Here is a 15,514-nt window from a genome sequence, read left to right as displayed (position 1 = left end):
GGAGGTGTTTGTGTTGTAGGGGAGAGATTTGTAACCATTAGTTTCATGAGATGTCTATGAATGAAGTTGAACCTGATTTTAGTTTGGTATGCAATAAGTTCGCTTTGGGTTTCAAACTTAGCTACCTAGCTTTCCACTTCTTTAATATCTTTAAAACAATAATAATACTAATAATCAAGACTGTTGAATAACCTATATTTTGTTGGAACAACAAGTTTAAAAGCAATTAAAGTATATCTTATTTTTGTTCGCAATTGCAATTATGACTTGTAGACGTATTGCCCATGTATTTATGTAGAAGAAAATTAGATTTAAAAGAGTTTTAATTATGGTCTAGTTGAAGGAATTAAATTAGATTACCTTATTGTTTTAAAGGATAAGTTACTAATCTGATTTAATTTAAGTATGAAATTTATTTATCGATCATATTTACTTTAAGTAGAATTGTTAATACGATTTAATTCAAGTAAGAGATCATATTTACTCTAAATAGAATTGGACTTATTTGAGTGCTTTTCTTGAGAATTTGAGATCTCATTATTATGTAGATTTATGTGTTTTATATTGTGAAGTTTTTGGGAAATGATTGTGACTATTTGAGTTAGATTTTGAGGTTACAATTATTCATTGTAAGGGATAAATTAGGCTTAAACCAATAAATGTACTTTTAAATTATTGAATAAAATCATTTTCTGAGCATAACTTTTGCGATATAACTTGGAGAATCTGAATTGCATTAATAAATTTATTGAGTTAATTTTTTTTTCTCTCTTTATAAACTCTCGTATGAACTACTTTGTTTTGCTTTCTTGTATTGTTCCTACAACTAATAGAATAATAACTTGAAACAAGTGTAAATCGTAATAATTTTAAATTTGATATAATTTTCTTTAATAGCAGAACAAAATCATGGCTGCATGGTCTGCTCATTGTTCACTACCCTATATTGCTTCACAACGGGGCTAACCAACTTCCACGCTGTATAAATTAGAGGATAAATATTAGTATCCATAGTTAATTATAGTTACGACCTAAAAATTGCAATAAAATAATGAATTCGAATATAGAATATTGTATTCATTTACAACGGCGAATTTAGAGGTTTGTAAAATTCGGTTCCCTTAAAATAATTTTTATTTTATTTTATTCTTTTAAAATTTTTTAAATTTAAATTAGTAAAAGTAAAAGTATAATTTGGCCCTTTAAAAATTATATTTTTACTATTATAAAATTTATAATTTAATTTTGACCCTAAAAAAATTTCCCGATTTCTCTCTGTGTTTTATATGTTTAATTGTAAAATTATCTTTAAAAGTTGATTTAACAGCAGTAAATAATGGATTTGAATTCACTTACTGTATATGGTGGCTGCCACCCACTCGTTGATGATTTTAACGCCTGCACTTGCCCAACCAACATCAATGCTTCATCTGAGATTAATCGTAAAGTAACTATAAATATATAGGATAATTATTTATTTATTTAGTATATTGGGAGTGAAATATTTTACTCGGTTGCTGAGTCTTTCAAATTCCAACTGATGAATAACATTGCAAAGTACATGGCCCCCAAAGAGAATATCATGTGGAAAAATCCATAGTTGTAACTTATATCATCCTCTAGTTTAACGTTGTTTTTGTTAAACTGAAAAAAAAAAAGGTATAAAACAATTACGTTAAAAGAGGTTTATCACCTGACAAACTTAAAAAATCTGATAGAATTTAGACTTTGATATCGTATTATCATTTTATCGATGTAATATAAAAAGAGTCATTTATTACCTGAAATGATTTGGAGTCAATCCCTGTTGAAAAGGTTGCCATGACAATAGCACCTATTGCAATCAGAAACCCCTGCAAATGAAGTGAAGAAAAATTACTACAAAACTCTGGGAAATGTATTTCTTAAAGCAGTGCTATATATATACACACACGCTACCCAAAGTTGTGGAGAAAGAATGGGAAACTCTTACAAGTATGTGTTGAATATTGGCAATATCCCACATTAGGAAAAGATAGAAATGGAGGGGGTTTGGTTTGTTATATATAGAACCCCTCCCCCTTTGGTTGTATCATCCCAAAATCTTCTCCTTTGTAATATTTCTAGAGGAAATATTAATTTGGTAGTGTCCGAGGACGTAAGCTAAATTGGCCGAACCTCGTTAAATCTCTGGTATTTTATTTCTTATTTGTTTGCTTTTATTTAATAGCTTTATGTTGGTTATATTTATTTAGTTATTATTGCTATAAATATCTAAGTGAGTTCTGTCTAGTTGTTGGGTTTTAAGCGGGACCATTGTGACCCCTCCAATTTAACTGGGAATTTTCTTAGTATAATTGTTGGCATAATAATTATCTAAATATTTCTGATAATATTGTTATTAATATTATCGTCGCTTCCGCAACAATTGGTATCCGAGCCAAGGTTTTGTAGTATGCTCTGTGTTTGCAGCTTAGTCTGATCTTACACATCAGAAACATTTCCGAAAGCTTGTGGGTATTCCGCATTTGGTGGCTATTAAATAGAAGCTATGGCAAAAATGACAGAAGAAAAACCATCCATATCAACAACTTCCACTTCGTACATTTTGTCGAGGGTTGGAACTGAAAATACGAGATTTGCAGTGGAAATTTTTGATGGAACAGGTCATTTCGGCATGTGGCAAAGCGAGCTTTTAGATGCCCTCTTTCAACAAGGTCTAGATATTGCCATTGAGGAAGAAAAACCAGAAGGGGTTGATGATAAAGAATGGAAGACCATCAACCGATTGGCATGTGGTACAATTCGATCATGTCTTTCCAGAGAGCAGAAGTATATATTCAGTAAAGAGACTTCTGCAAGTAAATTGTGGAAAGCATTGGAGGAGAAATTCCTGAAGAAGAACAGTCAAAATAAGTTGCATATAAAGAAAAGACTGTTTCGTTTCAGTTATGTTCCTGGTACCACAATGAACGAGCACATTACCAATTTTAATCAGCTGGTGGCTGATTTGTTGAATTTGGATGTGACTTTTGAAGACGAAGACTTGGCGTTAATGTTGTTGGGATCGCTTCCAGAGGAGTTTGAGTACCTTGAAACTACTTTACTTCATGGAAAGTCGGAAGTAACTTTCAATGAAGTAACTGCTGCATTGTATAGCTATGAACTACGCCGAAAGGATAAGTTGAAAGGTTCAAGTGAAGCAGCAGTGGAAGCATTGATAACAAGAGATCGTCAGGAAAGTCAGTCTAAGGGGAAGAGAAGAAAGTCCAAAGGTCGAGTTGTTGCCAAAGATGAATGTTCCTTTTGCAAAGAAAAAGGACATTGGAAGAAAGATTGTCCAAAATTGAAGAAAAAAGGGAAGACTCCGCAAGATGCAAATGTTGCAGAATGCAATAGTGAAGCAGAGTCAGACTTTTCTCTTAGTATGACATCTTCAACATTACATGCAGATGAGTGGATCATGGATTCTGGTTGTTCCTATCATATGTGTCCCATTTGGGAATGGTTCTTTGAATTTCAAAAACTAGATGGAGGGGTTGTTTACATGGGTAATGATAACACATGTAAAATAGCCGGGATAGGTTCAATTAAACTGAGGAGTCATGATGGATCTACTAGAATTTTGCGGGATGTACAATATGTCCCAAAGTTGAAGAAGAATCTCATCTCTTTGAGGTCGTTAGAATCTAAAGGCTTAGTTGTGACAATACGAGATGGAGTTCTTAAAGCAACTTCAGGAGCATTGGTGATGTTGAAAGGCATAAGAAAGAACAATCTATATTACTACCAAGGTAGTACAGTGGTCGGGACAACAGCATCAGCAATTTCGAGTACCAAGAAGGACGCTGAGGCAACACAGCTGTGGCATATGCGTTTGGGCCATGCTGGTGAAAAATCCTTGCAAACTCTAGCCAAGCAAGGATTATTGAAAGGTACAAAGACTTGCAAACTTGAATTTTGCGAGCATTGTGTTCTGGGAAAACAACGAAGGGTGAAATTTGGCACTGGGATTCACAATACTAAAGGTATTCTGAATTATGTGCATTCTGATGTATGGGGACCGTCCAAGACTCCATCACTTGGAGGAAGACGTTATTTTGTCACCTTTATTGATGATTTTTCCAGACGAGTTTGGGTGTTTCCTATGAAGAACAAAGATGAGGTGCTTGAAGTTTTCCTTAAGTGGAAAACTAAAGTTGAAAATCAGACAGGAAGGAAGATTAAGGTTCTCCGATCAGACAACGGTGGAGAATATAAAAGCGATCCATTCCTGAAGATATGCCAAGATTGTGGCATAGTAAGGCACTTCACTGTAGGTGGAACACCGCAACAGAATAGGGTGGCAGAGTGTATGAATCGAACGCTTGTGGAGAAAGTTCGATGTATGTTATCTAATGCTGGATTAGATAGAAAGTTTTGGGCTGAGGCTGTGACGTACGCTCAACATCTCATCAATCATTTGCCATCATCTGCTATAAATGGCAAGACTCCTTTGGAGAAATGGTATGGAAAACCTGCTACTGATTATGACACCTTGCGCATTTTTGGTTCTATTGCATATTATCATGTGAAAGAATCAAAGTTAGATCCAAGAGCAAAGAAGGCTCTATTCGTGGGCTTCAATGCTGGTGTTAAGGGATATCGTTTGTGGTGTCTAGAGGCAAAGAAGACGATAATCATAGGGATGTTACCTTTCATGAATCTGCCATGTTGAATAAGGTAAATCCAGAAGGAGTGAGTAGTACTTCGCAGCAGGTGGAGTGTACTCCGCAGCAGGTGGAGTTTGAGCAGAGTGTGGTAATTCCAGCAAAAGGTACCACTAGTGATTCTTTATTGGCAGATGCAGAGTCAGATGAGGAAGAGGTTTCTACCCAAGAACCTCAACAGCAATCAGAGCCAATTGCAGTCAGAAGGCAGAGACGAGAAATTCAGAAACCTGCTCGTTTCACTGACATGGTAGCTTATGCACTTCCAATTGTTGATAATATTCCATCCACTTACACCGAAGCCATTCAGAGTTTAGAGAATAATAGATGGTTAGGTGCAATGGAAGAGGAAATGCAATCTCTAGAGAAAAAACAAGACGTGGAAGCTGGCACAACTACCAAAAGGGAAGAAGGCGATTGGTTGCAAATTTGAAGACACTATTGAAGTTTGTGTTATGAGAAGATGTTCGAAGATGTGGAATATCGCCAAGGTGGAGATTTGTTGAATATTGGCAATATCCCACATTAGGAAAAGATAGAAATGGAGGGGGTTTGGTTTGTTATATATAGAACCCCTCCCCCTTTGGTTGTATCATCCCAAAATCTTCTCCTTTGTAATATTTCTAGAGGAAATATTAATTTGGTAGTGTCCGAGGACGTAAGCTAAATTGGCCGAACCTCGTTAAATCTCTGGTATTTTATTTCTTATTTGTTTGCTTTTATTTAATAGCTTTATGTTGGTTATATTTATTTAGTTATTATTGCTATAAATATCTAAGTGAGTTCTGTCTAGTTGTTGGGTTTTAAGCGGGACCATTGTGACCCCTCCAATTTAACTGGGAATTTTCTTAGTATAATTGTTGGCATAATAATTATCTAAATATTTCTGATAATATTGTTATTAATATTATCGTCGCTTCCGCAACAGTATGGTGGTCCAATCGAATTTCCCGTTATCTGGCTTTTGTACATTACATTTTTCATCAACTGGTTCACTGAAAAAGCCATGTGGTGGAACCAAAATTCACTTCTTTTGTTAATTTCTCAAGGCACGTCATATTAATGCATGAAGGAATGTATATATAAAGAAACCCGAAGCATATTATAGTATTTGAGACCTAAAATAAATAAAGAAAAAACAGTATTCACAAGTTACTTGCTAATTTAACCTTCAACAATTGGACACTGAAAAGGTGAAAAAAGGGGTCACAATGTAGGAGAAAATGACATCTTGCAAGGTGACGAGTTACAATTTATGTAACTCTGATTTTTTATTTTAAAAGTATTCGTGATATATGTATCTTATACGTTTTTGGACGTGCATATGAGGAAATTATCCTCTAAACTCTCTTCCAGTACAAGAAAAAATTAGAAAAAAAATAAAATTGAACCTAATTGTATTGGACACATATGTAGCACTCTAACTAGAGTCCATAGGATAATTATTCGAAATAAAAAATTTCTTAAGCAAATTTAAAAGGCTGTATTATATACTTAAAAAAATCAACAAAAAAGACACATAACATCTTATATCCCTTTGTGAAGTTTGTGAAATTTTTTATTATACTGACAGTGTATAAAATAATTATCTAGAATAGAAATATGGGATCAAATTCAAACCTTCTAATGGCAGACCAACAGAGGAAAACAACATAAGAAGCCATAATTCCTGAAGATAATAGACCTCTATTAACCTGCATTTCATGATGTTATGATTTAACTTCACAGTAATTAGAAAAAGTTACCACCTAAAGTTCCCTAGTAGTCATATTTGGTAGAATCAGTATGCTTCATTTTGTCACTTGCAGTGGATGATGGCCCAAAATTTACCCATAGTGATACAACAAAAATGCTATGTTACTATGATATTTCATTTTTTCTTTTCTAAAATACCCTTGTTTAGTACTCGTGCCCAACACATACTCTGACATTGGATATAGGAATATGATCCTCCATCAACCTTCCAGATACATGAAAATCTCAAGAAAGTGCTGAAAAAAAATTCTTATGTGGCAATGAATGATATTCCAAAGAAAATATATATATACACCTTTGAATGCAAGGATATAACCATCATAACTATGAGCAGAAGGGCAGTCCATGTGATGAAGAATATGTTGAGAGAACATGCTGGTCTTGGGGCGTAAAAATAGTACATAGACACAATTCCACATATGGAAACACCATAAAACACTGTTGAGGTAAATAATGCAATGGAGCAGCTCCTGAAGGAAATGAAGAAAATGATTCATCAGAAAGTATGTATGTATGTATGACTGTATATATGTATGTATGTCTACCTTTGGTTATTTTGCTCATCAGGTGACCAGTACTTATTCCACCATCTGATAAACTCAATTACACTTATAAGTTGCAGAAGCAGAAAAATCCTATATCAGATAAGCAGCAAAGCATACTTAATCTCATAGTTAAAAAGCTAAAGCGTACGTTAAAGCAAATTATACCAAGTATTGATAACTTTATATTACATTTAGCATCATATAGTTAATAAGATTAAAATTTGAGGTTGATGAAAATCATATAATGAAAAGCTGTGAAATTAAAGATTGAAAGTACAAAGAATACCCTGCACCGACACGCGCGACTTCTCCTGCAAGAAGGAGAAAACAAGGTCCTTAACTCTGTAGTTTTAGATAGCTACTCTCATGATCACGATGTTCAAGTCGAGCACCGGTGCGCATAGGCATATTAACATGCTTAAAGTTTCGAGTTCTTATATTCGGGTTTCAAAGCTAACTTACCATAGATGTGAATAAAACCTGGAGGGATGAAGAAGGGTACCACCATTGATGCAAGCAATAGGAAGAACTTCAGCTTCCACCATCCTGAGTGCCATTTACTGCAAGCTTCATATAATTTTCTTGCAATAAATGTGGTAAGAAACATGAGAAAGAAAAATATCTGAAATGAATGTCAAGGAACACAATTTCCAGAGTTTAGAATGTAAACAATGAATCTAAGTGTGTGTATAATACATATATTGGTTAAAAAAACTTAATATGTATCCATGTACGTTTCAGACACACAAGAACTTCAGATAAAATGAAAAGTCCACGATAACATACAATAACTATATATATGTACATATATACATATACATATATATATGCAGTGTTAATAGGAAGATACGAAACATCCTAAACTCACACGGAGAACTCCCAATGTGTGAAAACAATCATGTCCTGCGGTTCCACAAGCTTCTTTATCTGTCAAACAATATTTTCCATTCAATTTATATAGTAGAAATTCTAAGGGTTCAACAGGGAATATATATGTGCTCAAAATAAAAGGAACCATGTTTTTATTTTTGATAATACAGTCAAGGTATCCATATACTTTGTCTCAAAGGATCCATAGAAAGGGAAAACTTGACTCACAGTAGGGTGGAGGGAACACACTGTGTCCATAATCTCGAATGAACCAGGCAGTAAGGTTGATTATGAAGAAGATTATGGCATAAATGTATCTGGCTCGGAGTGACTTATTCCTTTCTTCACACCAATCTACATTCTTTGGATCCATTGATGATGCCTTTGCTCGCGGAGAGTTGGTTGAACTTATACCTATCACGCTTGATTCAACTGCTGCAATAGACCCACTTATTTCTGCCATTGTTCAAGCCATTAAATTGTTGTTAATAAGATATCAGCTGCTTCCAAAACTGCATTTAGTGATGTAAAATCATCTCAGTATGGTCATGAAAGAAGACCAAGAACCTTAAGAACCAGGGAAGATGCCCTCCTTGATGGTCGTAAGGACATGAAAATTATAAAAATAAATACAAGACAAATTAAAAAAAAAAGGTTGAAACTTAGAAACCTTTAGCTTCTGGGGAGTGTAATTCAAGGCTTGACAGTCGTGAAGAACACTAATGTAAATGTAGCCGTTCAGGACATTTACCCATAAATCTTTTAGGACCATAATCATCTTCAACTTGAAGCTTGTAATTTCTTTCATTTTCTAGCATTTATTATTCTCAACAACAAAACAGATATATAGTAGAAATAATCAGGACATTAACCATATAGTTTCAAAAATAAGAAATAGTAATAAACGTGGTTTCTTAACAAACAAACATCAAATTTTGAGTTGCAGTATCATATCCAAATGTCTCTGCATGAATATGTTCTAGGTTTTCTATACACTGAGCTGCACTAAGTTGTATTTATTAATAAAAATATATTCATACCTTTCATATCAAAATTTGTTCATTTTATAAATTATATAATAATACATAATAATTGAGGAATAAAATATTTAAAAACCACATCTGTTTAAAATTAAAGATAAAAATTTGTTGATAAATAATTACCTCTCAAATTTGTTTAAATTTATTAGTGTTAGTTGCATGTTTAAGTTGTACCATCAATTGTAACTTATCTTACAGTTGCACGGTTGCCGTATATGATGATATTCTTTTAATGAAAAATATTATTTTAGCTTTTAGCTTTTACATTATCTTGAGAATTTTAAACAACAATTTTATGATTTGGATCACGTTGTTTATGAGTTAGATCACTTGAATATTAATCAAGGACTTCACTTGAAGATGTATTCATGTTACGTATATGATAAGATCTTTTTTTAATTAAAATACAATCTTTGAATATCTTTTCTTATGTATCTCTTATAAAAGTTCTTCTGAAACATAATTGCAGAGATACCACTTCCATATTAACTAAAGATTTGCAAGCTTCCAATGTTAATTTAAAGATTTATTTAATTGATTTTGTACGAGTTAATCAAAGCACACATCTAATTCATTTTAGGCACTTGTTTTCTATGCAAATATATAGATAACTCATTCATTTTAGGAACTTATTTTCTGGGTGAATATATTGCAAACAAATTATTATATATTTAACTTGTAAATAAGCTATCAAGGAAAAAAATTTAGTGAGAGAGAATGATCTTAACGAGAATATAGGATTAAGATTACAAACTTGATGAATGAATGAAACTTAAATCTTAAGACCCGTAAACTCTTCCAAGATTGTTGCCCACAATTTTTTTTAAAAATGCACATGGATTCAAACTACTTAAGTTGGATTTGAAGATGATAGAACCAAATTTTGATTACTAATAAATTCAAATAGATTACTTGATTCTAATTTCGTTAATGAAAGTAATGCAAATACTTGTCCACATTTCCACTCAACATATCACTTCAAGCTGTAGGTTGTTTTTCTTTGGGAATGCCAACTCTCAGACCTTTAACCTTCAAGGACAAGGGAGAGATGGTAATTCAAGCTGTAGCTAAGAGAGCTTGAAGTAGACAATTAGTTCCTTCACCTGAATTTGAATTCAATTTAACTCGATTAATAAAGACTTTGATAAGTCTGTGTGTGTGTGCTTTTCCTGATTTTGAAGTTTACAAATACCATTACAAATCCAAACAATACAAGTCCTTGTACCAAAAAACATAAAAATCCAAAATAATTATAATCAAAATCAAGCATTACAAAGCACCCGGAATATATCTGAAATCGAACCAAAATAACTCTGAAAAAGACCCCACATGATGGGATTTAAGCAAAAATAAAATCTAGATGCAATACTCACATGATTTTAGCAAGATTTCCTGCAAAAAGGAAATCGAACTTAAGACATCAAAGTCCCCGTCACAGGACCTCAGCCTCATTGGCGCTACTTGAATAAGTTGAACTAAACACATGTTAAATATATAATAATCCAGGCACTGAGCCAAAAATAGAATCCAAGCTTGAACAATCCAGAATAAAACCAGAAAATCCGTCATAAGAACAATTAATAAGATTCTTTGCAAAAATTCATGTCAATCACGGTGGAAAGTGAGACAATTCTTTTTTCATTTTTCCATTTATTTCCAGAAAATGGTCCAATACAATGTAGTCCTTTCTTTCTAGCAAAAACAATGAGACAGTTTTGTTGACCCTTTATCACCAAAACCACCACATAGCTCTCAATTTATGATTACATGGAAGCCTTCCAACTTAAACATCAAGACTCGGATAATCTTTTTTCTCACAGATGTCGAGGAAATGAAAATAGATTAGATGAAAACACTTACAATCGGTGTACTGTTAGGTGGAATAACCTTAATAATCCATGCCACCCATACCGCCAGGCATTGCCGGAACATCCTTCTCATCCTTTGGAAGTTCGACTACAACAGCTTCAGTAGTTGTCATCAATGACGACACGCTGCATCAGAAAGGAAACATACTCAGCTTGTTACAAAATATTTTAAGTCAGGGCCCAAGCAAAACTACCGATTTACACTTACCTTGCAGCATCCACCAAAGCAGTTCTAATTACTTTCAATGGATCAATAATACCAGCCTTTACCATATCAACATATTCACCTGGTTATATACCAAACATAGGAATATAAGCTGTGTTCGTTTCTTTAGAACGGTAAAAATATACGATGAAAAAACCTTCCAAGAGATTCACAAACCTTTGGCTGCATCATAGCCAAGATCAGGGTTATCCTGCTCCAACAGCTTACCAACAATGACAGCTCCCTCAACTCCAGCATTTGAAGCAATTGTGTGTACAGGTGCCTGCAATAAATTCAATTATGAGGAAGAGTGAAACTTCACACATCAAATCACCAGCTTTTTGAAACTGTATAGTGGAAGAGCTGTCTAGACTTTCAACAGTACATTAAGAACAGAATTTTCAGAATTTGAACCTATCTGACATGCAGAAAAGAGTTACAAACCTTTAGAGCATTCTGGATGATTTGAACACCAATCTTCTGGTCAAAGTTGGCCGTAGGTAGCTTGTCCAACTCTTTCGATGCATATAAAAGAGCAACACCACCTCCTAGATGGTAGAACTCCACAAGTATGGTTACACATATTCCAAGTTCTACTGAAACTTTCATGAAAAACCAAAAAAATTGAAGAATAAAAAGTTTCTTTTACCTGGCACGATGCCTTCCTCTACAGCTGCCTTTGTAGCATTTAATGCATCTGTAACTCTATCCTTCTTCTCTCCAACTTCAGCTTCACTAGCTCCACCAATCTGAAATGTCCATTGAATTCTTTGTTAATTCCATAGAAAGGAACAGCTATTGCATCTCGAAAAAATGACAAGTTAAAAAATGCCAGTAACAGTAAGGTAACTATACCTTCAAGACAGCAATACCACCAGAAAGTTTTGCCAATCTCTCTTGCAACTTCTCCTTATCATAATCAGAGGTGCTCAATTCAATTGCTGATCTAATCTGTTATCATGAAAAACATGTTATAATCAGAATTATTAATAAAATCATGCAGAGTTCAAGAATCATAAATGGCTAAACAATTGTTTGTAAAAGAACAAGACCTGTTCACATCTTTCCTCAATGGCTTTTTTGTCACCATTCCCATCAAGAATAACAGTGTCATCCTTCGAGACAGTAACCTTTAACAGCCAAAAGGAGAAGAATCATGCATCAAAAAAGAAAACCACACATAAAAAGGGACTAAATAAAACTGTTTTACCAAACTTGAGAACTTCCTGCTTACATAAGAAAATGATGGAATATCACATTACGAAAAGACTTCCATGTCCAAACAATAGAAATCATACCTTTTTGCAAGTGCCGAGCATGTCCAGATCCACCTTTTCAAGGTTCATGCCAAGTTCTTCTGTTATAACCTACAGTAGAGAAGTAACAGATACCATCATCAAGAGGTCATGAAAATTCATGTCAAAGGAACCATATGCCATAACAAGGAAATATCATATAGCAGAAACACAAAATTGTCCTACCTCTCCTCCTGTGAGGACAGCAAGATCATGCAGACTAGACTTCCTGTTTTCTCCAAAACCGGGGGCTTTGATGGCACAGACCTGCACCATAAATAATCCATATAGATTAGCAAGCATTCCTACAAATGAGGACATTAACATAGGACAACAGTAAAAAGGATTCATATCAGACTGAATATCAAACCTTGATTCCAGCACGAAGCTTGTTAAGAATGAGCGTAGCAAGTGCTTCGCTCTCTACATCTTCAGCTACAATCAGCAAGGGCCTTTGTCTCTGAACAAACATAGCATAGAAGATGTTAATGTTACAAATCAAGTGTAGAAGTTATTTTAAGAAATGTCATACCGCTTAGTGAGATAAACAATTGTTATGAATGATGATTAATCAAAATTAATTCAGCCAGAATGTTCATAATGCATGATTCGTTCAAAATTTGCTTACCTTTAAAGCTAACTCTAATACTTTTACAACAGCATTCAAGCTTGATACTTTCTTCTCATGAATTAGGATAAGAGGATCATCTAATTCCTGCCATAACACAGTGAATTGAATCAGAACCATAACATGGTCAAGACTCAAGACTCAGAGATTTTCCAGTTTAACCAAAGGAGAAATCAGTTACTTACACATTTTTGGGTTTTAGTGTTGGTGATGAAATATGGGGATATGTAGCCCCTGTCTAGCTTCATGCCCTCGACAACTTCCAACTCATTATATAATGTTTTACCATCCTGCAAAGGTTTAAAGCGCAGGAATAACCCACAGTAAGACATCATATGAGGTATAAAATAGTTCAAAATTTTTAATATATGCCAAGCATGAGCAACAAAAACTAGTAAAATTACAAAAAAAACAGGAATATCCTCAAGCCGATATGATATGTCAGTACTGATACCTGAATTGTTATCACCCCTTCTTTGCCAACCTTCTCCATGGCCTTTGCAATCAACTCACCAATTTCCCTCTCTCCATTAGCCGATATTGTTCCAACCTATTACAAAATATTTAAGTTGAAGACTTAGTAGATTAAAGTTTACCACCATTTTGGTTTTCTATTCTAAAGTACTGTATGATTCTGACTGCAATAAGCTTTTGATAGAAAAAGCTCAGATAGTAAAAACAACCTGAGCAATCTCTTCAGATGTGCTAATCATCCTTGCCCGGCTTTTCAAGTTTGTAACAACGGCATCAACTGCCATTGTTATGCCACGCCTAAGGTCCATTGCATTCATTCCTGCAGCAACAGACTTGCATCCTTCGGTAAAAATTGCTCGTGTAAGCACCGTTGCACAGGTAGTTCCTGCAAAAATGTCAATGAATTTCACAAATCGGCTTTCTACTAGATTAGAAACATATCCAAAGGTTTCAAGTGAATCTAATAGATTAGAAAAAACGCTTGTGCCTTACCGTCACCAGCTACATCATTGGTGGCATTTGCAACTTGTTTCACAAGACTCGCACCAATGTTCTTCACTTTGTCTTTGAATTCAATACTCTTTGCAACAGTTACACCATCTTTAGTCACTTTAGGAGCACCGTAGCTTTGTTCAATAACCACATTCCGACCCTACAAGTAGGTAACATTATTTCTTCCATCTATCAATATCTCTACCTATAAATATTAAGTCCCTACTTCTTGTTCAATATAGAAGAGAAGGCATAAACAGTTCCAGTGAATGATTAACCTTGAAACAGAACGAGTACATAAAAGAAAATAGGTCAGAAATGAAATGGTGAATATTGGATTTACCTTAGGACCCATGGTTACTCTAACAGCATCAGAAAGCTCTTCAACACCTTTAAGCATCAAAGCGCGAGCTTCAACCCCAAATTTAATATCTTTTGCAGCATAGTTCCTATTCCAACTCAACCTACTACCAATCTAATACGCACCCAAAGAAAAACAGAAATCAATTAAAAAAAATCAAATCAAACATTAATAATAATAACAATAATAAAAAGAATGTAAGTACTGGTCACTAAACTACCTGATATGTAGTGTTCCTAGCAGCCCTGAAACCAAAGATTGAAAATGAAGAAAGGGGAATAAGTTAGCTAATTCCAAATCAACAAAAATAAAATAAAATGACAAGTAAATGAAATAATTGCAGTGAACGTAGTACCTAGCTTTAGAAGCAAGGCTTGAAGCAAAACGATACATGGTTATTTTGGGAGGAAAGAAATGGAGGAAAAATCTTGAGTAAAATGTTAACAGTAAAGCTGTTTGTGGGTTGACAAAAGACAATGGGTGGGTTTCAGGGGTGGGTTTTAAAGAGGGAAAAGGAGACCCAGAAAAAGATGGGAGAGAAGAAGGGTCTAGAAGCAGGAGCAGCAGTTTCTTAACCCTTCTTTAGGGTTTAGGGTTTTATCATTCCATCTTCATTTTTTAACCGTTTCTTTTTCTTTTTTAAAGTAATATTAAAATAAAAACTTCAGTTTTTTTTTTAGGAAAATTTATTTGGTGAAATTTAAGTTATAAACTAATTATTAAATTTATCCATTTGTAATATTTTAATCATTTGTCTGTTATTGGATGTCGTGTTAATCCTTTGATAAAATGATGACCTCACATTTTATAGGTTAATACTTAATTTAACCCCTAAATTATAATTAAAATATCAATTTCATCCTTGTATAATTTTTCTTAACAATAATTTTAAAATTTTAAAGTTATCATTAAAAAAATTAAATTCATTTTTCATAGAGATAATTCTAATGTAATGCATGTAATAAATTAATAATTAGTGAATAAAGAGAATTATTCAAATAAAAACTTATTATTTACTACCCAAATATTCAAACCAAGGTGAATTTTATGGGTAAATAGTTATTGACCACTAAACCAATTACGAGAGCTTAACTATAATAATTTTTTATCAAGTGAATTTGGTTTGTAGCAAAGCCACAATAGTATTAGAAATTTTTGTCGCAATGTTTAAAATTATTCATAATAACTTTTTTTTCAACCCATAAATAAAAAAATAATGCAATTTAACACACTCAAACTTACGTCCTCGTGCATTAATAATAATGTGCATATCAATTTAACTAAGACTCAAAT

General features: G+C 33.7%; 1 protein-coding gene and 1 pseudogene across 4 annotated transcripts; both read right to left on the bottom strand.

The window, feature by feature from the left end:
* Window positions 1-854: 854 nt before the first annotated feature.
* LOC107944215 (probable serine incorporator) lies at window positions 855-8,506 on the bottom strand (annotated as a pseudogene).
* A 1,260-nt stretch (window positions 8,507-9,766) lies between these two features.
* LOC107944216 (chaperonin CPN60-2, mitochondrial) lies at window positions 9,767-14,853 on the bottom strand. Of its 4 annotated transcripts, none has more exons than XM_041077092.1 (19): window positions 14,577-14,811; window positions 14,442-14,466; window positions 14,204-14,335; window positions 13,861-14,020; window positions 13,578-13,753; window positions 13,349-13,444; window positions 13,080-13,184; window positions 12,895-12,981; window positions 12,637-12,726; window positions 12,453-12,533; window positions 12,270-12,338; window positions 12,024-12,101; window positions 11,827-11,922; window positions 11,621-11,720; window positions 11,416-11,519; window positions 11,149-11,254; window positions 10,975-11,053; window positions 10,759-10,892; window positions 9,767-10,001 (listed from the first exon to the last, which is right to left on the bottom strand). In XM_041077092.1, the coding sequence occupies exons 1-18, from the start codon at window positions 14,612-14,614 to the stop codon at window positions 10,787-10,789; spliced, it is 1,728 nt and encodes a 575-aa protein (XP_040933026.1). In that variant the 5' UTR covers window positions 14,615-14,811; the 3' UTR covers window positions 9,767-10,001; window positions 10,759-10,786. The 4 variants fall into 4 exon arrangements, with proteins under 4 accessions (XP_040933026.1, XP_040933027.1, XP_040933028.1 ...); XM_041077093.1 differs by lacking the exon at window positions 9,767-10,001 and adding an exon at window positions 10,032-10,358; XM_041077094.1 differs by lacking the exon at window positions 9,767-10,001 and adding an exon at window positions 10,032-10,290.
* Window positions 14,854-15,514: the final 661 nt, after the last annotated feature.

Source organism: Gossypium hirsutum, chromosome A09 (genome assembly GCF_007990345.1).
Source record: "Gossypium hirsutum isolate 1008001.06 chromosome A09, Gossypium_hirsutum_v2.1, whole genome shotgun sequence".
In the NCBI taxonomy this organism is placed as follows: Eukaryota; Viridiplantae; Streptophyta; class Magnoliopsida; order Malvales; family Malvaceae; genus Gossypium; species Gossypium hirsutum.
This window is presented reverse-complemented; position numbering and strand designations above follow the sequence as displayed.